The sequence below is a fragment of the Aethalodelphis obliquidens genome, unplaced genomic scaffold (assembly GCF_003676395.1).
Source record: "Aethalodelphis obliquidens isolate GAN/ISIS:26980383/991018 unplaced genomic scaffold, ASM367639v1 scaffold20, whole genome shotgun sequence".
NCBI classification, from domain to species: domain Eukaryota; kingdom Metazoa; phylum Chordata; class Mammalia; order Artiodactyla; family Delphinidae; genus Aethalodelphis; species Aethalodelphis obliquidens.
Window position 1 is genome coordinate 27,409,228 of NW_020837964.1, and position 24,292 is coordinate 27,433,519.

At 45.7% G+C, this 24,292-nt stretch overlaps 1 protein-coding gene across 1 annotated transcript; it reads right to left on the minus strand.

The window, feature by feature from the left end:
- Positions 1 to 551: 551 nt before the first annotated feature.
- CCL22 (C-C motif chemokine ligand 22) lies at positions 552 to 6,309 on the minus strand. Its single transcript, XM_027119891.1, has 3 exons — positions 6,221 to 6,309; positions 4,881 to 5,004; positions 552 to 2,317 (listed from the first exon to the last, which is right to left on the minus strand). Exons 1-3 carry the CDS (start codon positions 6,291 to 6,293, stop codon positions 2,233 to 2,235), a joined length of 282 nt encoding a protein of 93 aa, XP_026975692.1. The 5' UTR covers positions 6,294 to 6,309; the 3' UTR covers positions 552 to 2,232.
- Between the last annotated feature and the right edge of the window lie 17,983 nt (positions 6,310 to 24,292).

Below are 24,292 nucleotides of genomic sequence, written 5' to 3' on the forward strand. Positions count from 1 at the left end.
AGACCTGGTCCTGGAGGTGGGCAGGGCCATGAGAAGGAAGCAGCCTGGGTCCTTGAATGACCACATGGATGGAAGGTCGCCCACAGACCAGGAATGCCTGATAAGACTTCGTGTGAGAAGAAAAAAACTTCTATGGAGTTAAGCCACTGAGATTTGGGGGGTTGTTTTTTGCAAGAAGTAGCATTTCCTGACTGATATACTCTCCTCTGCCTCTGTGTCCACCCTTGAAGTGGGAAGGTTGAGATTGGGTTATTGAATGAATGGATGAATATGGTGCTCAAAGATTTAGACTTGAGGACTGAATGAATGATTTCATCAGCTCCTCCTGACAAGTGGTCCCAGGGTGGACAAATGTGTGGGGTTCCCTGCTGGCACCTGCTCAGCTACTTCCCAGGTCCTCATGTCTAGCTGGGATTTCCCACCTTCTCACAGGGTGACCTTGGGCAAGCCAGCTCACATATCAATGTCAAGGGCCTCCCCACTGGGAGAGAGGGGCCATGCGTCCCCTGCCCCACCTCACAGGAACAGCACATGCCAAGGAACAAAACAGACATTGTTGTAGAGGATTTATTTTCCAGAAGGCTTGAGGGGCAAGGGCAAGGGCAGGACAGGAGCGGAGGGAGATCCCAGAAAAATTGAAGGCCCTGTGCATGGGCAGTGGGCAGGTTAACACTTCTGGTGCCTATAGTGGGCAAATGACCTTGGGCTCCCAGTGGGACACAAGCCCCGGAAGACACTGAGTTTCATGGCCGGCAAAGCCACATTTTCTGTGACTTGGATCTGAGCCCCACAGCAATCTCATAAGGTAGGTATTCTCATTCTCAGGTGAGGCTCAGAGAGGTTAGATGGTCTCCTCAGGGTCACACAGCAACAACCACCCTGCCATACTATACCAGGCTCCCTCCGAAAGGAACAAGCACAGATACCTGGGGAAGCTGTGGTCCTCAAAGAGGTGTAGATAAGTCCTAAGTCCCAGTCCTTAGCCTGACCCCAGCCACCTGAGAACAACCTCCATCCAAGGCTCTTTCACTTAACTATACCCCACACATTCACTCCAAGGACCAGGAAATCTCTACCTTGTCCCCCTCCCACACATTTCTTAAAATTCTTCCAGTCATCCATTGGGCCTTTTAAGCATGTGCCCTCTTTTCTTATACATATATAACTAGAGCTTATAATACCAAGCCAAGGGTACTCATTCACCCCATAGCAGGAATTTGGTTGTCAGCTATTTGGGGAAGGAGGAAGAGGAAATTCGGGACTCTGAAGAGGTCAGGCCTGGATGTTGGTTGGAGAAGCAGTAAAAAACCCAAGGGAGGCAAGAAGGTTAAAGAGGTAACATGGGGAAGAAAGGTGAATCTGGGTAAATTTGAGGCTTCCTAATGAACCCCGCCAGCCCTTCTCTAGATGACCTTGAGTCTCTGTATTGATGTGTCAGAGCCCTTGAGAGGTGGGAGACGGACATTACTTTTATTGATTCAACCTGCAGCCTCTTATTGAGCCCTGATTCTGAGCCAGGCCCTGTGCTCTGTGCCAGAGGCCGGGAGACAAAGTAACTCAGGTGTGGATATCGGTCCAGCTGGTGGGGCTGGAGGACAAGCTCCCAGTTCCCGAGAATTCTGGGTAGACTGTGATCAGGGCTGTTAAAAGGGGACAGAGGGCCAGGGGAAGTCTAAAAAATGACTCAATTACTGTCTGCTTAGGTTGAGTGATGCCCTGGAGGGCTGGTGGGGTTGGACATGTGCAGAGGATGGGGAGACATTCTGGGTGTCAGGAGCAGCTCGGGAAAAGAGCCAGAAGTGGAAATGTATGACATGGGTTTGGGAGAACAGGGAGCCGGAGTCCAACATGCATGGAGGGAAATGAGGCAGGGCTGGAGGCAAAGGATAAGACCCAGATCTGGAGGGCAGGGATGCCAGGCTCAGGAGCTCTGACCTCAGCCTAGGGCAAAGGGGAGCCACGGAAGGATTTTGAGCAGGGGACTGACTAACCAGGACTGTGGACCCTCTGGCTTTGGTGGGGCAGAGGATGGGTTGGAAGGGTAAGTGGGGAGATGAGAGTGACAGTGGGAGGCTTGACTGGGAGTGACAGCTGCAGACATCAAGATCAGGGACCGCTGAGAGGGTTGTTGGTACAGGGTTGTGTCGGGGAGCAGCTGTAACAGCAGGGAGGTGGGGCTCCATGAGCCTTCCTGGAGGAGCCAAGGCCACGGTCATCAGGGCAGGGCCTGCCTCATTGGCCCAGCCTCTGGAGAATTTTCTTCACCCAGGGCAGTCTGGGATCAGCACAGATCTCTCGGTCCCTCACGGTCAGCAAGCTGGAAGGCGGAAACACCAGGGAGACAAGGAGGCGCCATTAGCATGCAGCAAGAATGCCACAGCCCCGCTGCAGAACCTTAGCAATTATGAGTCGCCTGCTGTAGGCAAACACATTTCTTAAGACGGAGAGGGGGAGATAAGCAGCAAGGACTTCCCATACCTTCAGCCCCAGCCATGAGTGCCAGGGCAGGCCAGGAAACAGAATGCCCAGGAGTCCCATAATCTTTGCTGACATTGCCTTGGGAGAGAGTATTGGGTAGTAGCCAAGAGCATGAACTTTGGAGACAGCCTATCTGGATTAGAATTCTAGCTCTGCCACATGTTAGCAAGCCCCTTAACTTCTCTGAACCTCAGTTTCCACATCTGTAAAACGGGCATGATAATTCTGGTCCAACCTCATAGGAATTTGATGAAGATATGATGAGTTAATATAAACTGGAGTGCTCAGAACAGTGCACAGCAGACAGTAGGTGATATATAATTGTGCCAGGACCTGGCCTGAACTTTTAACATTGATTTCCTTAATAAGTCCTTACAACAACCCTATAAGCCTCCAATATTCTATCTACTTAATAGCTGAAGAAAGCGAGGCCCAATGGGGTAAAGCAACTTGTCTAAGTGCCAGAGCTGGTAAGACCTGACTCATCGTGCTCGCTGTGAACGAGCATCCCCACCCAGGCCCCTCTGAGAGACCTGAGCACAGAGAGGAGAGGTGAACAATAGCCCAAGACCACATGGCAGTAGTGGGCTAAGGCTTCCACTTTTGCCAGAGCTGCAACAAACACCCCTGATCTGCGTGCACACACACACACACACACACACACACCCCTGATCTGCGTGCACACACACACACACACACCCCTGATCTGCGTACACACACACACACACACACACACATGCACCCCCAGATGACCAATAAACAGAAAGAACAAAGAAGGCAGCAAAGCAGTGTTGATCTTGGCCACGTGGACAGCCTGCCCTGGCTGCTCTGTGACACTGGACAAGGCTCAGACCCTCTCTGAGCTTTGATCTTCTCATTCATTGAGCCACATTCTTTCTAGAATCCCTTCTGGCTCGAGATCCGATAATCACATGTGTACCGTCTCTCACTGAGTATCTATTATATGTCAGGCGTTGAGCAGTACACCTCCCACTTACTATTATTCTGCCCTGTGATGCCTGAGAGGCCCTGTAACTCGCTGTGCACATTTATGCACCTGTAAAAAGGGAACTGTAGGGGCTTCCCTGGTGGCGCAGTAGTTGAGAGTCTGCCTGCCGATGCAGGGGACACGGGTTCGTGCCCCGGTCTGGGAAGATCCCACATGCTGCGGAGCGGCTGGGCCCGTGAGCCATGGCTGCTGAGCCTGTGCGTCCGGAGCCTGTGCTCCGCAACGGGAGAGGCCACAACAGTGAGAGGCCCGCGTACCACAAAAAAAAAAAAAAAAAAGGGGACTGTAACAGTACCTACTACATAGGGTTGCTTGAAGGATTAAATGAGTTAATGTTTATAAAGCGTCTATAACAGTGCCTAGCACTTAACAAGCACTCTCTACATGTTTGATTAAAAAAATAAAGTGATCACTCCCGCTATACTGATTGGGAAACTGAGGCCCAGTATTGAAGTGACCAGAACTGTGGCAGGCCTTCCTGTTTCAGCCTTCTTGTACTTTACCCACAGACCCCTCTGAGGGACGGAAGATGAGTGAGAAGGATTCAGATGAGAAGATGACAGGGCCCCAAAGGGGGTCATAAATCCCCAAGCTCAAACACCCCCCACTCTGTGGTTTGGCAGGCAGCAGCCAGAGGGGCTGCCCCAGAAAGGACAGGTCCCGTCACCCAGCCAGGGGCAGGGGCAGGGGGAGGGGCAGGGGCGGGGGCAGGCTCCAGGCCGAGGAAAAGGAAGCAAAGAAGCAAAGGAGAATAAGAACCTTAGGAGAAAGCCCTAAACGAGGACCCAGGAGTCCTGGTTCCAGCCTGGGCAACCTTGAGCAAGTCACTTCTCCCCTCACCCCGCCCCAAGCCTGTTTCTCCATCTGTAAAATGGAAAGAATAGCACCTCCTTATAGGATCATTGTGAGAATTAAACAGTCATGCTCAGAACAGTGCCTGGCCCTGAGGAAGCACTTAGTGTCAGCTCTTCATATGCTCCTGGTAAGAATAGGCTGCCTCAAGTAACTGACTCCCAGGGCACTGGGATCCAAGATGCTTCTGATGGGAGCATCTTTGCTGACTCAGCGGAACCAGGCATACTGCCCGTACCCTGAACCCTACGCTCTACGGCAGCTCTGCACTACCTATCTGCCTTGCCGGGGTGGAGCGGCACCCTCTGCATCCTCAGAACCTGGCACGCTGCCTGGCACATAAGAGGTGCCTGAGAATATCTGTTGAATGATAACATGATATTTTTCTTGGTCCACCCAAGCCTCAGCTGAGCCGTCTAGTTCGGCCAAGTGCTCCCAGCTGACATCTGGCTGCATTCCTCCATCCCTGGGTGCACCTGCAGCCTCCCAGGCCCCACCCGTCAAGCTCTCCAAGGTCTTGTCTCCCCGGCTTCCTACTCACACCACGCCAGGCCTCCGGCAGGAGTCCGAAGTCCAGTAGTAATATTTCACCAGACGCAGGGGCAGGGGGTGACGGATGTAGTCCCGGCAGCAGATGCTGTCCTCCACGTTGGTACCGTAGGGGCCTGGGGGAGAAGGGTGCTCAGAGGAGTCACAGGCTGCTCTCCCTTGGCCCAAACCTCTGACCCAGCTTTTCTGTTATCATGTGGAAGGTTGGTGTCCAGAGGATTCTGGGCCCTCAAAGTCCCCACTCTTGGGGCCTCTGAGAAGCCGCTGAGTGCCCAAAGTCTACACTCTGCTTTGGTCAGCTCAAGGGAGAGGGATTCAGAATGACCGAGCATCAACAATGCCCTAAGCTCTAGATGGGACCAGACGCGCTGAACGGGAAGGAGCCTTAGAACCTTGTTATTCAAGTTGAGGTCTGTGGACCCACACCATCAGCATCACCCAGGAACTTGTCGGAAAAGCTCGGTGCCTAGTCCCAGCCCTGCTGAACCAGGTGGACACTCTGAAGAACTTCCCAGGTAACCTGAGAACTTCCCTTCAGCTCACATCTACTCTAATCCCCTTCATGGTGCAAATGGTGAGGCTGAGGTCCAGAGATGGGGGAGGACTTGCCCAGATCACACAGCATGACCCTGGAGAGTCAGGACAAGGGCTCAGGCAGAGTCCAGGCATGGAAGCCCGGGTTCGAGTCTCGCTCTGCCGTGAGTCACTTAACATCTGAGACCTGATTTCCTCCTCAGACCCAGGGGGTAATAATAGTACCTACCCTATGGGGCCTGTCATGCAGGGAAGGGGCTCAGGAACCCCAATAACTGAGCAGTGTTGTTCCTAGCTCCCAGACTCCCAGTCCAGTTCTCATTCCCCTACCCATCATAGGGCAGAAGCGTGTACATTGGGATGGAAAGAGAAATCAGGAACCCAGTGTTGAGGGCAGGTTCTGGAGAAAAATGGGGCGGTGAGAGGGCAGGACTGGTTTTCCAAGGGAACATCTATTACCGTTGCTCCTGCCTTTACCCACCCCAGCTGGCCTCCTTCAGTGGCTCCTTCTTCACATCCCAAGGCCCTACCCTTGAGTTCTCTGGAGTAGGAGACGCTGGGCCATGCCCACTACAACCCCGAGCCCAGCTGAGATAGATCCTAGACTCCAAGCCTTCAAGACTATCCATCTAACAGATGTATAAACTGAGGTCCAGAGAAGCAATGGGACTAGCCCAAGAGCCAGCAGCAGATTGGAGTCTTCTGCTCTCAGTTCAGTGCTCTTTCTACCACATGAGGAAGATACCCCAGTATCTGACCTTGACCTCTGCAGAGAGCCCTCCCTCTTCCCAGCCTCACCTGCCTCTGTTGCTTGAAGTATCATAGCAAGGAGGATGAGGGCAGCCAGGAGTGGGGTCTGCAGGCTGGCCATACTTTCGTCCTGTGTGTCCCAGCTCAGGTGCCTACAATCGCCAAAGGACAGGAAGCTCTGGTATTTAAACGCTTGCTACACCCACAAGCCTCAGACACTCTTAGTCACCGGTGAGCCCAGAATCTCTGACATTCACGTTATGAAAGAACTCCCACTTCCTCCAGAGAGAAGGAAATTCTCTGTGGCCAGGAACCACTCAAAGGGGACCCCCACCCTGACCTCCCCTCTGGGTCCCAAGAGACTTGCAAAATCCCCCTTGAGCTGGGCCTCTTGGAGGCCTGTTCTCCCTGGGGTCTGCTGGCTGTGTGGCCTTGGCCATGTCTCTGGATGTCTCTGGGACTGAGTTTACCCATCTAGAAATGGGAGAGATGGTTTTGCAGTCCTACGTATTTACCCCAGTGGTTGTTTGTAAATCACATGAGGGTGTGGACAGGAGCCAAATAGCCCTAAACCCTCACCTGGAACTGAGGCCCATCTTGATGAAGGGTGACCTTCATCACTGATCGGTCTTCAAAGGGAGAAGCCTATGAAGCCATTGGGTTAGTTTCTCTGCCCCATCACCGGTGTCCTCTAGGGCTTCTCACAAAGTCTCAGCTTGGGCCAGTTCCTGGTCCACTCAACAGCTATAAAGAGCTTCCACACGTTTCCATCTTGCCTGTCCTTCCTGCACAGCTGTCTCCACGCTCTTCCTCACCCAGCCCCTTCTCGATCTACCACCATGTCCCACTGATTCTACTACCTCAGTCTGTCTCGGATCTGTCCACTTATCTCCATCCCCATTGTCCCTGCCCAGCCCAGGCCACCTCCACCTCAGGCTCAGATGCTGGCCCCTCATTCCCCTATCCACACTGCAGTGACCAGAGTGAGTAGCCCGGATTCAAAGCTGCACATGCCTCTCTCCTCCTTCAAAACCCTGCTGTGGCCCCCTGAACCCATGCCCCCGACTGTGGCCTTCAAGGCCTCCATTCCAGACACGACCCCACCACCTCTGCCCAGCTGGTCTCACTCCCCTGAGGAATCACATCCACAGTCCTCAGAGTTTCTCAAAGAGGTCTGTGGCTTGTCCCTGGCCGTGAATGTCCTTGCCACTTCTCTACCGCGTAAACTCCTACTCGTGCCTCAGGAGCCATTTGAAATGTCACCTTCTAGGTAAACACACCCCCTCAGGACTCCAAAATTCTCTGAGGTGACCTAGAACGTGGACTTGAACAGACTACATCAGGTTTTCTCTTTCTCAATCTCCTCCCAGAAGCCAAACTCCAAGCTCTTAGAAGGTGGGGTCTCCCTTTATTTGTCTTGGCATTCCAGGGTCTACCAAGAGTGGGGTACATGGTGGGTGCTCAGAATACATCTAATGGAAGAAGAAACCCGGGCTCAGAGGAAGAGGGGCCTTGCCTGTAAATAGATAAGCCATCCTGGAGTTCAGGACTCAGCACTCCATTTGTAGAGGGATCCATCCACTCATTCATTCTTTCATTCATTCAACAAATATTTATTGAGCCCTTGGTCGACAGAATAATGAACCGCCCCAAAATGTCCATATCTAATTCCCCAAACTTGTGAACATGTGACCTTACATGGTAAAAAGGATTTTGCAGGTGTGTTGAAGTTAAGGCCCTTAAAACAGAGAGTCTTCCTTGGGACTTTCTTGGTGGCCCAGTGGGTAAGACTCTGTGCTCCCAATGCAAGAGGCCCGGGTTCGATCCCTGGTCGGGGAACTAGATCCCACATGCATGCCACAACTAAGAGTCTGCATGCTGCAACTAAGAAGACCACATGCCGCAACTAAAGATCCCACATGCCGCTACGAAGATCCCATGTGCCGCAGCTAAGACCCGGAGCAGCCAAAATAAATAAATATTAAAACAAAAACAGAGGGACTTCCTGGATTCTCTGGATGGACCCAAAGCAATCACAGGGTCATTATAAGAGGGGCCAGTGAGTGGGTCAGATTCAGACAGGAGATGGGATGACAGAAGCGGAAGTCCAAATGATGTGACGCTATGTGCCCGAGAAGGTGGGAAACGCAAGGAAACAGATTCTCCCCTAGAGCTTCCAGAAGGAACACAGCCCTGCCGACACCTCAGTTTTACTCCACTGAGGCTGATTTAGAACTTCTGACCTGCTGAACTGTAAGCTAATAAATTGGTGTATTAAACCACCGAGTCATTTGTTACAGAAGCAAGAGGAGAGTAATACAAGCACCTGCCACGTGCCAGGTACACTGCCAGGATCGGGGGACACAAGAGTGAATAGGTCCCTGCTCTCATGTTTACCTTGGAGACAGCCAATAAACAGGCAAAAAAACACACAAAAAAACAAAACCAAATAAGGTAATGTCAGCCTGTGGTGAGTGCCACGAAGAAAATGAAACAGAGAAAAATAGACAGTGACTGTGGGGAAGCAGGTTTGGGGAGTCAGGAGAAGACTCTATGAGGGCTGAGAGGCAAGCTGAAATTCAGAAGATACTAAGAAACCTGCCAGGGAGGAAGGGGCAAGGGCAAAGGGTGAGAGGCCTGAGCAGCTGGGTCAGAGTGGGTCAGGGAGCAGGGGGCAGCCAGATGGGAGGGGCTGCATGCAGGGCTGGGCAGGGCCTGTTCAGCTGCAGTTCCTATGAGCCTCCTGATGGATGTGCATTGAAGGTGCACAGCATCGCCTTGGAAGACCTCTTGTCAAAAGGCGTTACCCAGGGCTTCCCTGGTGGCGCAGTGGTTGGGAGTCCGCCTGCCGATGCAGGAGACACGGGTTCCTGCCCCGGTCCCGGAAGATCCCACATGTCGCGGAGCGGCTGGGCCCGTGAGCCACGGCCGCTGAGCCTGCGCGTCCGGAGCCTGTGCTCCGCAACGAGAGAAGCCACAACAGTGAGACACCCGCGTACCGCGAAAAAAAAAAAAAAAAAGGCGTTACCCAAAGCCAGTCACAGAAGGACAAATATCGCATGCTTACAACTCTGTGGGGTTCCTAGAGGAATCAGATTCATAGAGACAGAAACTAGAATGGTGGTTACCAGGGGCTGGAGGGCGGAGGGAATGGAGAGTTAGTTTTGTGGGTTTTTTTTTTTATAAACTTATTTATGTTTGGCTGCGTTGGGTCTTCGTTGTTGCGTGCAGGCTTTCTCTAGTTGAGGTGAGCGGGGGCTACTCTTCGTTGTGGTGCATGGGCTTCTCATTGCAGTGGCTTCTCTGGTTGCAGAGCACAGGCTCTAGGAGTGCAGGCTTCGGTAGTTGTGGCACACGGGCTCGGTAGTTGTGGTTCGTGGGCTCTAGAGCACAGGCTCAGTAGTTGTGGCACCCAGGCTTAGTAGCTGTGGCGCACGGGCTTAGTTGCTCTGCGGCATATGGGATCTTCCCAGACCAGGGCTCGAACCTGTGTCCCCTGCACTGGTAGGCGGATTCTTAACCACTGCGCCACCAGGGAAGCCCCAGGGAGTTAGTTTTTAATGGATACAGAGTTTTGGTTTGGGAAGACGGAAGAGTTCTGGAGATGGATGGTGATGATGTTGCACAACAATATGAATGTATTTGATGCCACTGAACTGTACACTTAAAAATTATTAAAATGGTAAATTTTACATTATGTATATATTATCAGTTAAACTACTCTCTGGTCCAATGATCACGATCCTTGGTATTCACCCAAAGGAGTTGAAAACTTACATCCTCAAAAAAGCCTATATTATAGCAGCTTTATTCACAACTGCCAAAACTTAGGAGCAACCAAGATGTCCTTCAGTAGGTGAACAGATAAAATGTGGTACATTCAGACAATGGAATTACTATTCACGGCTGAAAATAAAAGAGCTATCAAGCCAGGGAAAGACATAGAGGAACCTTAAATGCATGTTACTAAGTGAGAGAAGCCAATCTGAAAAGGCCACAAACTCTATGACTCCAACTATATGACCTTTTGGAAAAGGCAAAGCTATGGAGGCAGTAAAAAGATCAGCGGTTACCAGGGCTTAGAGGGAAGAAAAGGTGAGGAGGTGGAGCACAGAGGATTTTTAGGGCGGTGAACATACTCTGTATAAGACCACAATGATGGATACACATCATTATATTTTTGTCCAAACCCGTAAACTATACAACACCAAGAGAGAATAAACCATAATATAAACTATGGACTTTGGGCGATTTAGATGTGTCAAAGTAGGTTCATCATTTGTCACAAAGGTACACTCAGGTGGGGGAGGTTAATAGTGAGAGAGGCCACGCCCGTCTGTGGGCAGGAAGCATGTGGGAAATCTCTGTACCTTCCTCTCAATTTTGCTGTGAACCTGAAACCGCTCTAAAAAATTAAGTCTTGAAAGAAAAAAGAAAAGAAAAGGTGTAACGCAGAATCTAATCAAGGCTCTAGTCCTGACTTCCAGTTTACAAGAAATACAGGGGCTAGAGGAAGGTGAGCCATCCCGCAAGAAAACAGACAGCTCCAGAAGGTGGGGCCTTCCGGGTCTCCTACAAGACGTCCATGTGGAGATCAACAAATAGTCAATGTTCTTTTTTTAAAACTGTGGATTAGGGACATTGAAGATTAAAAGAGATTGAAGAGACATAACAGCCAAATATGTGCAATAGGTAGATTTTGATTGAATCCTAATTTTGAAAACAGTTATAAAAGACCTTTGGGGGACAAATGAGGAAATTTAAATATTAGATGCTATTAGGGCTTTATTGTTGATTTTCTTAGGTATCATAAAGATTTTAAAGGTGTGTGAGAGAATGTCCTTGTTCTTAAGAGATGCACTTGAAGTATTTAGGGGTGAAGTTCATGATGACCCTACTTTCAAAGAGTTCAGGTTAGAGGAAATATGTGTGTGTGTGTGTGTGTGTGTGTGTGTGTGTACATACAGATGTGTGTATGTAGAGGGATATATGTGTGTATGTGCATATACATATGTATATGCATGTATGTATCGCCTATATATGTGCACATGTATACGTGTGTATATGCATACATGTATGTGTGTATTGTATACATGTGAGTGTATGTATGCACACGTGTGGGTTGTGTGTACATGTGTATACGTGTGTGCAAATGTGTTGTACGCATGTACATGTATGTATGTGTATAGGTATATCATATCCCAGAAAAAGAAAGGGAAAGACAAAGCAAACATGGCAAGATGTTAACAATGTTGCAGTGAGGTAGTGAATCATGGAACTGCTCTAACAACTTCCCTGAACATTTTAAATGTTTCATAACAAAAGCATGGGGAGAAAAGAAAAAAAAATTTTTTTAAATGTGGAAATCATCTTGTAAAAATGGGTTGTCACTGGAGGACTGCGAGTGAGAGACAGAGAACCGGCCTGACGGTTCTCCATCTGCACTCGGGGTTTCCTTACACGGGGCCCTCGTGGAGGCCCCTCCAGGGGGTGGGCCCAGGGTCTCCCCCCTGGAGAGCACCTGCAACCCCAGGGACTCGGCAGGGCCCCAAGGCTTTCCTGCTGGCTCAGCCTCTGCTACCCAGCACCCCATTTCCCTGGGGCTTGGAAAGATGGTGAGCCACACGGGCAGCCATCAGGCCTTTGCTCCCCCAGGGCCCTTGGCCTCCCTGGTGCAGAAGAGGCAGGTACTGCGTTCAAGGAGCCCTGAGTTCCCAGGCAGGGCTCAAAGGACCAGCTTTCAAAGAAAGGAAAGGGGAATTTCTCTCCCGGGGCTGAAGGCGGGGAATCACGGGCAGTTGCCAATGAAGGGGATGTTTTCCCTCCTCTTGTCAAGAGGTTGATGATGCCCTATCCTTCTGTCCTACAGCACTGGCAATGCATGGGAAGCTCCCAGATCAAATCCTCTTTCCCCTAAACTTCCTTCTTCTTTTATTTAAATTAATTTTTGTTTATTAAAAAATACGTGAAGGTGGAAACAACCCAAGTGTCCATCGATGGATGAATGGAAAAACAAAATGTGATAGACACACACACATTGGAATATTATTCACCTTAAAAAGGAAGAAAATTGTGACATATGCTACAACATGGATGAACCTTGAGGACATTATGCTAAGTGAAATAAGCCCGTCACAGAAAGAAAAATACTGTATGATTCCTAGAGGCTTCTGTGAGGTACCTAGAGGTAGTCACATTCATAGGGATCGACAGTAGAATGCTGGTTGCCAGGGGCTGGGGGAGGAGGGAATGGGGAGTTATTGTTTGATGGGATAGAGTTTCACTTTGGGAAGATGAAAAAGTTCTGGAGATGGAATGTGGTGATGGTAGCACAACAATGTGAATATACTTAATGTCACTGAACTGTACACTTTAGAACAATTTAAATGGTAAAGCTTATGTTATGTATATATTACCTCTATAAAAATACACTTAATTACATGTAAATGTGGATTTACAGAAATGCATAGCTTATATCTGGAAAGATACACAAACAATTCATTACATTAGTTGCCCTTAAGGAGGGAAATGGGGTAGTGGTTGGGGGCAGCTGCTCAGAGGAGGAAAGACTTATTTTCCACCAAATACCTTTTTGAATGATTTGAAATTATTTTCCATATGCATGACTGACCAATTCAAAAAGATAAAAATTTAAATTCATACAGCCAGAAAAAGGGTAGACTGAAAAGTAATTTTCTCACCTCTGACCTCCCAACCACATTTCATTTCCCCTTCTCAGAGGCAAACAAGCTTAATGATTTCTTATTTTTCCTTCCGAAACAGTCTATGCAAGCACATATATAAAGGCATTCCTTTGAAAGAAATGGGGTAAGGAAGGGTTCTTTCCAGTGACCATCTGGTTTTTCACTGTATGGATCTACCAAAATTCATATAGCTGGTCCCCTGATGGATGGATGTTTGGGGATTTTCCAGTCTTTTGCATTTACATAAAAATGCCGAAATAACCTTCCCTGAGCATACTCATGAGGGAGAATGCAACTGGTGGATAAATTCCTAGAAGTAGTGTCTGGGCTTTTGCTTCCACTGAGAGGCAAAGAGAAAGCCCCTGCCCTGAATAGCTGCCTCAGAGCTTCCTCTTTTCAGCAAAGGTGAGGGGCCCCAGGAGAGAGCTCCACGTGGGGCTGGGAGGACCACCCCAGGCTCCTGATTTCTGAGCAGCTAGGAGCCAAAGTTTTCTAGGGGACATCCTGCCATCCATCTACTTGGCAGGGAGGAGATCAGCACCCCAAGTTGTCCCACAAATGGAAGGAAGGATGAGCACTTTTATCTGAGGGCCTGGGCCAGACAGGTGGACTCTGAGGCAACGGGGAAATCCTGGGATGGAGAGAGAGGGGTGGGGAGGAAGAAGTAAAAGACTTTGGGGTTAATTGGCCACAATGGCAACCACTACAGTAATAGGAGGAAGAAGAAGGAGGAGGAAGGGGAGGTGAAGAAGAAGGAGAAGAAGAAGAAGAAGAAAAGATGACATCAGCCCATTGGTACTTACTGAGCGCCAGATGTACTGTGTCTTGTGTTTTACACCAACTATCTCATCATCTTCCCACAGCAACACTTAGAAGGGGCCACCATCACCATCGTCATTTTTCAGAGAAGGAAACTGAGACTTAGATTCCACACCCAGTGAGTGGTGGAGCCTGAATCTGCGCTCAGGTCTGATGCCAGAGTCCAGGTGCACAGTGGCCACTCATCGTTGCAGCCACGATCAGACTAGGAATAGAGGCACCCGCGAGAGTAACAAGCCCCGTCAGACAGGCTCGTTAGATCGACTGAGAGTCCATCTCAGGTGGGTGCAGCCGGGGTTACTGTAAGTCCCCTCAGATGAGGAACCAAGGCTCAGAGAATAGAAGTCATCTGCTGGGACCACACTGGATTGGATCCTAGGTTTTTTGGGTTTGTTTTGCTTTTTGGCCGCGCTGCACGCAGGATCTTAGTTCTCTGACCAAGGATCGAACACACGCCCCCTGCTGTGGAAGCGCAGAGTCTTAACCATTGGACCACCAGGGAAGTCCCCGGTTTTGTTTTTTAATTGAGATATAATTCACATACTATGAAATTCACCCTTGTAAAGGATGTATATAATTCAGTGGTTTTTAATATATTCACAAGGTGTATATCCATTTCCGCTATCTAAATCCAAAACATTTTCATCATCTCAAAAAGAAACACAGTGCCCATTAGCAGTCACTTTCCATTTCCCCCTCTCCCCAGACCCTGACAACCACTAGTCTACTTTCTATCTCTATGAGTTTGCCTTTTGTGGACATTTCATATAGACAGAATCATGCAGTAGGCGGTATTTTGTGTCTTTCTTTCACTTAATCTGTTTTCAAGGTTCATCCGTATTGTGGCATGTATCAGTACTTCATTCATTTTTATGACTGAATAATATTTCCTTATGGATACATCATATTCTGTTTATCCATTTATCCACTGATGGCCATTTGAGTTGTTTCTACCTTTTGGCTGTTACGAGTAATGCTGCTATAAACATCTGTGTACAGATTTTTCTGTGAACATATGTTTTCAACTATTTTGAGTATATAAGTAGGAATAGAATTTCTAGGTCATACGGTAATTCTATGTTTAAATTTTTGAGGACCTGCCAGACTATTTCCAAGGAGGATCTACCATTTTATGCTCCCATCAACAATGTATGAGGGTCCCCATTTTTCAATTTTCTTGCCAACTCTCGTTATTGTCTGCCTTTTTGGTTATAGCCATGCTGGTGGGTATAAAGTGGGATGTCATTGTGGTTATTTGTGTGTGTGTGTGTTTGTGGACCTCTCACTGTTGTGGCCCCTCCCGTTGCGGAGCACAGGCTCCGGATGTGCAGGCTCAGTGGCCATGGCTCATGGGCCTAGCCGCTCCGCGGCATGTGGGATCTTCCCGGACCAGGGCATGAACCCGTGTCCCCTGTATCGGCAGGTGGACTCTCAACCACTGCGCCACCAGGGAAGCCCAGTCATTGTGGTTTTGATTCACATTTTCCTAATGACTAATGATGTTGAGCATCTTATATGCATATTGGCCATTTGTATATCTTCTTCAGAAAAATGTCTATTCATATCCTTTGCCCATTTTTAAGTTGGGTTGCTTATACTTTTGTTGTGTTGTAGCAGTTTTTATGTATCCTGATAGATCCTTATTTTCTCCGGCCTGTCTTTTTTTTTTTTTTAATTAATTTTTTTTTTTTTTGTGGTGTCAGGTCTTTGTTGCCGCGTGTAGGCTTTCTCTAGCTGTGGCGCGCGGGGGCTACTCTTTGTTTATGTGCGCGGGCTTCTCACTGCAATGGCTTCTCTTGTTGCGGAGCACGGGTTCTAGGTGCGTGGGCTTCAGTAGTTGTGGCACGCGGGCTCAGTAGTTGTGGCCCGCGGGCTCTAGAGCTCAGGCTCAGTAGTTGTGGTTCATGGTCTTAGTTGCTCCGCGGCCTGTGGGGTCTTCCCAGACCAGGGCTTGAACCCATGTCCCCTGCATTGCCAGGCGGATTCTTAACCACTGTATCACCAGGGAAGTCCCTGGCTTGTCTTTTTACTTTATTGATAGGGTTCTTTGGAGCACAAAAGTTTTAAATTTTGATGACATCAATTTAGTTTTTCTTTGGTTACTTGTGCCCTAGGTGTCATATATAAGAAACCATTGACTAAGGCAAGGGCATGAAGATTTATCCTTATGTTTTCTTCTAAGAGCTTTATAGTTTTAGCTCTTACATTTCCATTTTTGATTCAATTGGGGGTAATTTTTGTATCTTATGTGAGGTAGGGGTCCAACTTCATTCTTTGCATGTAGCTACCCAGTCCCAGTATCATTTGCTGAATAGACCCTTCTTTCTCCATTGAATTGTCTTGCACCCTTGTTGAAAATCAATTGCCCCTAAATGTATGATGTCATTTCTGGACTCTCAGTTCTAATCCACTGATCTGTTTGTCCATCCTTGTGCCAGTACTACACTGTTTTGATCACCATACTTTATAATAATACACTCAGGTTCTTTTTTTTTTTTCAAGTGAAATCTTTCAAACATACAAAAAATTAAAATAAATCTGAGAACCCACAACCTAGATTTAACAGCAGTTGATATTTTGCTGTGTTTTGTTTCAGCATTTTTTTTTCATTAAGAAGTAAAATATTTTAGATACAACCAAAGCTATTTTACTCCCACCCCCACCCATCTCCCCTCCCTCTGTCTCCATGGGTAACCACAAAACCATCACTCTGAAGCTGCTGGGGGTCCTTCCTTGGATACCATTATCCTATTATAGCCTTATAATATATTATAGCATTGTTTTGTGGGTCTTAATATTTTATGTAAGTAGCATCGTACTGAATGTAACCTTTTACAACTTGCTTATTTCATTCAAGTTTATGTTCGTGAGATTTTTTCCATGTCGATCCATGTGGATCTAGTACATTCATTTTCACTGTTGTGAGAATGAACTAGCTCTATTTTGAACCAATCGATTGTTCATTTGTCTTCCCCTGGCAGCGGACATTTAGGTTGTTTCCAGATGTTGACTACTACTGAGAGTTCTGTAATGAATGGACACCCTTGCCTGTGTCTTCCTGTTCTCTTCATCTTTTTGCTCACGTTTTTGCTCTAAGCTGGGTTCTCTCCTGAGGACTCTGCTTCCCCTGTGGATTCTGCTTCCCTTGCAGCTTTCTTAGCAGTCGCTGTTCTCTCCCTGAGGACCGTCATACCACAAGACTGGGATAGGATAGGCATCCTCTTTGCTCTTCATAGCTACTTCCAAGCCAGCCATTCTTCCTCTCTTCTCCCTAAAACCCCCAGATTCTTTAACATGCATGTCACCAGAGTCTCCCTCCATTACCTACCCCTTGTGGCAGCCATGTACACCCCTAGTCACTCCCTCTCCTTCACTGATAATTTTAGCTCCCAGCTCATGGTCATTCCCTCTAGCATGATTCTGTCATAGACATAACCAGCCTCTCAGTTCTATGACCATCTCTCCTCCAATAAGCTTATCCTCCACCTACCTCGGCCCCTCACTTCCAAGGTCACATCTTGACCATATCATTACCAGTAACTGCAGTTACATAATCTCAGTTTCACACACCCCACTCTCTAACTACCATCATCTCTCAGCCCAGCTCATCATTTTGAGTATCCAATTTCAACTATCCTTCCACCGTACCCAAACTGATCCTATCTCTTTTCCCCACTCAGGTCCTTGCTTCTCTCCTAATTCAGCTCAACTTCCCTGGTCTTTCATTACAAGCATCATTTACCTATACCCTCAACTCTCTTGCCCAAATAACTTCAACTCCCATTCTTGCTACCTCCTGACAAATCCAAGACCAGGTGGAAACCCAACTCTTCACCCACTGCGCCTGCACCAGTGCAGCTGAACATGGCTGGAGAGAAGTAACCAGTCATGCTAACTGAAAATTCAAGATCACTAATCTCTTGAGGTCCTTCCATACTGCCCCAAAGTCCTGCTACGTCTTCCTGGCTTGTTTGCTTTCCCATTCTCCTACACTATTTCATTCTTTCTTCTCTCCACTCAAACCTTTGACCCCTTTTCCTTGATCGTCACTCTCAACTGATGACCCTGATTCCTAGTTCCCTGAGAAAAGAGAAGTTACCAGAAGAGCACACCCGCCTGCAACTACTGCATCTACCCATGGACATGCATCTTCCTTGCTCCTGACTAATCTCCTCTCCTACTCAAGGACATCACTCCTCAGTTCTCCCATTCTTTCCTGCATCATCAATTTCCCCCTCTCTACTGTATGATTCTCATCTGCGTGCAACATACCCTTATTTCCCCCATCTTAAGAAAACAGTGCCTTGACCACACATCCATCTCCAGATACTGCACTTTTATAGTAAAACTCAAAAGAATAGTCTATACTTGCTGTCTCCAATTCCCCTTGTCCTAGGCTCTCCGTTCCCATTCTGATTCCAAAGATTCCTTTGGAATCCCCTGTGATGGCAGATTCATGAGAGGAAGATCCACTTCAGAGAGGGGAGGGGGAGATGGAGCTCTGGAGCACACTGTATTTTGAAGGTACTGACAGAGACATAAGAAAATACCTTTGGTTTATGGGGGATGGAGAAATTGTTAAACATGTGAAGGATATAAAATGGCTTTTGTGGTTAAAAAAACTGTTGGAATTAGGTAAACTAACATGTATTAGATGATGGAACACTAGATGCTGTAACAAACAAACCCCAAATTACATAATGGCTCAGACATGATAAAAGTTGACTTCCCACCACACGGAGTCCAAAATGGGTATTCCTGATTAATGGGGCAGCTTCTCCCTTAGTGATGATTCAGGGACCCAGGCTCCTTCCGTGTCTCTACTATTGTTAACAGGTTACTGTGCTCATCTGCAGGAAGCCAAGGAAGGGAAAATAGAGCAGGGCATGAAGGATGGGAGGATTTTATGGTCCAGACCTGGATGTTGGGGGGCATCAGCTCTGCTAACATTCCATTGACCAGAATTCAGACACATGGCCTCCTTTAACCTCAGGAAAGGCTGAGAAACTATCTAGCTGGCTGCCCAAGAAGAAAAGGAAACAGGCTTGATGAAGAGTCAGCTAGTCTTTGCAAATGATGGAAGTCTCCGAGGGCTTCCAGTGAACAGGCAAGAAAAAGATGATTCAATCTCCAGCACCTTATCCTGAATGAACAGCTTGCTCTGGCCTGGATTCAGAGAGGAAGTCCCATTGTGAAACCACATTTGCTTTTTCATAGGAAGAAATCTCTTAGCAAAACAAACAATTCTAACATTCCATTTATCTCTTCTGCCATTTGATATGTTTTGTGGGTTTCCAATTTGTTTTTTCAGTGTTCCATAAAAACAAGAGGTACCTTAAAGCCTGTAGGGTGTGACTAGAGTAGCTATACCCTAAGACTTGGACGCTGGCATGGCTCCACTTCCAACTGGCAGCAAAAGCTTGACTACCAAGCCTCATGCTCCTGGGACTCAGGATCCAATTCTGTGAAACGGGGATTAGTAACGCTTGCCACTGCCATGTTGTTGGGGAATCAAAGACCTGCTCGTTCTCTGCTCCAAATGATCCTCACAACAGCCCTTTGGAGTTAAAAGGGCATGAATGGCCATTGCTCATTTCACAGATGGGGAAAGTCTGAGCTGGAGAGGTGACATGACTGGCCCAGGAAAACCCCAATTCACAGTCCCTAGACAAGAGGTGGTGGCTTGTGATTTGTTTTCCCTGTTGCCTGGTGATCTCTTCAAAAAGGGGGGACTACAGAGAAGTAGAGGGGGAACTAAGGGCATCTGGAATCCCCAGAAGCCTTCAGGTAGGAGGATGACCTAAATTAGTATTGATTCCCTGACCAATAGCTGCCTGTTTGAGGAGAGGATCCTCCAGGAGGAACCATGAAGGAAAGAGACCCTCCTTTTGCATTCTTTTATTCTGAGTTCCAGGTAGTTACTGCCCCAGGTATGCTGTATTTACTGCATGGGTCTGTACCCCTTATCTGGAAAGGGAGAATGATTTAAAAAAATAAGTGACGAAATGTTAACCATGAATCAGGGTGATGGGAATACAGGAATGCTTCATACTATTTTTGCAAGATTGCTGTAAGTTTGAAATTACTTCAAAACAAAAAGTAAAAAATAAATCAGAAGATTATAAGCACCTAGAAGCCCCCTCATGACCTCTTCCAATCACTACCTCCTCAAGGGAAGCCACAATTCTGACTCCTAATATCTAGACCAGTTTTTCTGAGTCACGTAGAAATCATTCTTTTGTGTCTGACTTCTTTCATTCAAAACTGTGTTTATGAGATTTAGCCATGTTGTTGCCTTTTTTCAGCTCACTCATTCTCATTCCTTTATAGCATTCCATTGTAAGAATTTATCATATAGGGGTGGGACTTCCAGAATGACTGAGAACCTCTGAAAACGCTCACCCGAAAAGTACAATGATAAAACTATGCAAAATGGCCCAAAGCAACCATTTGAAAACTGGAAATTTATCAATATCATATGTGGTAGGCAGAATAATGGCATCCCAAAGATGTTCATGTCCTAATCCCTGGAACCTCTGAATATGTTGTTCTATGGCAAGTGGGAATTAAGACTGAGGATGGAATTAAGCTTGTTAATCAGCTGACCATAAAATAAAGAGACAATCCTGAGTTATCTGAGGCCCAGTGTAATTGCAATGGTTCCTTAAATGTGGAAGAGGGAAGCAGTGTAAGAAAGACTTGACTGGTCCATTACTGGCTTTGAAGATGGAAGAGGACCACAAGCCATGGAATGCGGGCAGCCTCTAGAAGATGGAAAAGGCAAAGAAATGGATTCTCCTCTAGGGCCTCCAGAAGGAAGGCAGCCCTGTTGACACCTTGATTTTAATGAGACCCATTTTATATTTCTGACCCACAGAACTGTAAGATAATACATTTTTATAATTTTAAGCCACTAAGTTTGTGATAATTTGATATAGAAGCAATAAAAAACTAATACATCATACAAGAAATTGAGAAATGTTTACTCAAGAAAATCTACTGAATCCTAGTAAGAAGATATGAGTCTGTGGTGTTCAGCCTGAGGCTGTGCCTATCTTTCTCCTCCCCTCAGCTTCATAGTATAGAAAGGGGTGGCTTTACTGGCTCAGGGTTCAGAAAATTCCATGCCCAGAGGCATTATCGAAAATAATAGTGGTCTCAGCGCCACACAATCAGAGAGGCAAATAGCAAAGCTAGCCTGAGGTCTCAATACTGGCTGGGAAAAGCAATAGACCAACAGACCAGCCAGAAGTTTAACAGGGAGGTCTGGGGAATGAGACAAGCCAAAGTTCTTCTCAGTAAGATTCTACTCATCTCTGATAGTCTGCAGGCTATGTGCATGTGAAAGTCTGCACACATCTCAGAAGATATTGGAGAAGGTTCTAGTGAGCTACTCAGCATGAGCTTAATATTTGGCCTTGCAAACACAGCAGTTAAAATCTGGAGTAGACTTGTAAACTAGCTGCACCCCGAAAACACAAACAGATCATTCAGCAAAGGGTAGAAACCTTACTGGCTCAAGATGTTTAAGCACAACTTCTGACCAGCCATTGGTTAACAATCAAGGAATGCTGACCCTAGTACCAGGTTTAAAAATAAAAAAACAAGAATAAAAAATAACTGAGCAGAGACATCAGCAGTCACACGCTCTGGGGGAAACAAAATCTATAGAATTAGTCCAGACAAGTCACCAAAAAAAGAAACAAACAACAATCAACAGCCCCAGTGGTGGGGAAAGGGTAACAGGATCCAGAGTTGGTGCAATATATGATCTAAAACAGCTAGCTATTAACAAAAAATTACAAGACACGCAAATAAACAAACAAAAAAAGTGACCCATACCTAAGAAACGAAACAGTCAATAGAAATTTTCTTTGGGGGGATCCAGATGTTAGAATTAGAAGACAGAGTTGTCAAAGCTGCTATTGTAAACATATTCAAAGACCTAAAAGAGACCAAGTTTAAAGAATTAAAGGAAAATATTGGGACAAAGACTTATCAAATAGAAAATAATAATGAAGACAAAGAAATTATTTTTTTTTAAAAAAAAGAAGAAGAACCAGTAGGATCTGTAAAGTGTAATAACTAAAATGAAAATTTCACTAGAGGGGCTCAAAATCAAAATTAAGCTGGCAGAATAAAGAGTCAGTGAACTTAAGGACAGATCAATATGTTATCCAATCTGAATAATGCAAGAAAAAATGAAGAAAAATGAACAGAATTTCAGAAATCTGTGGGACACCATCAATAGTAACAACATATGTTCAGTGGCATTTCAGAAGGAGAGGAGAGAGGGCTTCCCAGGTGGCGCAGTGGTTAAGAATCTGCCTGTCAATGCAGGGGACACAGGTTCAAGTCCTGGTCCGGGAAGATCCCACATTCTGTGGAGCAACTAAGCCTGTGCGCCACAACTACTGAGCCTGCAGTCTACAGCCTGTGAGCCACAACTACTGAGCCTGCATGCTGCAACTACTGAAGCCCGTGTGCCTAGAGCCCGTGCTCCACAACAAGAGAAACCACCGCAATGAGAAGCCTGTGCACCGCAAAGAAGAGTAGCCCCCGCTCGCTGCAACTAGAGAAAGCCTGCACGCAGAAACAAAGACCCAGTGCTGCCAAAAATAAATAAAAATAAATAAAATTTAAAAATAAATTTTAAAAAATCATGATAAAAGTGTACTGTTGGGCTTATGACATACAAAGATGTAATATATGTAACAGTAATAGCGTGAAGGAGGGAGGTGAGTTATACTGGTGTAAGGAAAGTACACTAGGAATTACCCTGAATTCACAGGAAGAAATGAAGACTACCAGAAATCATAAATATGTCAGTTAATTTAAAACCATTATAAATATATATTTTCTCTTTTCTTCTCTTAACTTCTTTGAAAGGCATAAGACTATGTAAAGAAATAATTATAACACTATACTGTTAGGTTTATAACACATATATATAGACATATATATGACAATTATAGCACAAAGGAGGGGGGAGATTCACAACTAGACACATCACAGTAAAACTGTAGAAAGACAAAGAAGGAATCTTGAGAGTAGCAAGAGAAAAACAATTCATCTCATACATATGATCCTCTAAGATGAACAGCTGACTTCTCATCAGAAACCGTGGATGCCAGAAGGCCGAAGGATAACACATTCAAAGTGCTGAAGGAAAAAGACTGTCAACCAAGAATTCCCTATCCAGCAAAGCTATCCTGCAAAAACAAATTAGAAATAAAAGCATTCCTATATAAACAGAAACAATGAATTTGTCACGAGCAGACATGCCCTACAAGAAATACTAAAGTAAATTCTGCAAACTAAAATAAAAGGACCTAAGACAGTAAGTCAAATCCACAAAAGAAATAAAGAGCACCAGTAAAGGTAACTACACAGGTAAATATAAAAGACAGTATAAATTTTTTTTGTTTATAACTCTTTTCTTCTCTCATCTGATTTAGAAAACTGCATGAAGCGATAATTGTCAAACTGGGTTGATAGATTTAAAATGTATAAAGATGTAATTTATATGAAAATAATAACACGAAGGAGAGGGGAGGGATTGAAGCAAAGGTTTTGTGTATTACTGAAATTAAATTGAGAGTAATGCAAATTAGATGCTTCTAAATTAAGATTAATTGTACAACCATTATAAACATATATTCACCTAACAGTACTCCAAAATACATGAATCAAAAATTGACAGAATCCAAGGGATAATTCAACAATAATAGAGACTTCAATTGTCCCATTTTCAATAATTAATATAAATATGTAGAAGATCAATAAGAATATAGAAGACTTGAACAACACTATAAAAAAACTGGACCTTACCAACATCTATAGAACATTCTAACCCAACAATAGCAGAATAAACATTCTTCTCAAGTGTACATAGAACATTCTTCAGGATATACCATATGTTAAGCCATAAAACAAGCCTCAATAAATTTTAAAAGACTGAAATGATCCAAAGTATGTTTTCCAACCACAATTGAATAAACTAACAGAAGGAATTTTGGGAAATTCAGAAATACATGAAAATTAAACAACAAACTCCTAGATAACCAGTGAGTAAAAAAGAAGCCACAGATGAAATTAGAAAGTACTTTGAGTTGAATAAAAACAAAACACAAAACATCAAAACTTAGGGAATACAGCTAAGACAGTGCATAGAGGGAAATTTACAGCTCTAAATGCCTATATTTAAAAAGGAGAACGATCTCAAATAACCTTAACTTCCATCATGAGAAACTAATTTAAAAAAAGATCAAACTAAATCCAAAGCAAGCTGCAGGGATGAAATAGTACAGATTAAAGTGGAAATAAACAGAAAAACAACAGAGAAAATCAATGAAACCAAATGTTGGTTCTTTGAAAATATCAACAAAACTGACAAAACTTTAGTTAGACTCAAGGAGAAAAGACACAAATTAACAAAATCAGGAATGAAACAGGAGATATTACTACCTAGAAAATATTATGGGCAACTGTATGACAACAAATTAGATAAACTAGATGAAATGGACAAATTCCTAGAAAGACAAAAACTACCAAAACTAAGAAAGAAATAGAAAGTCTGAACAGATATATAACAAGC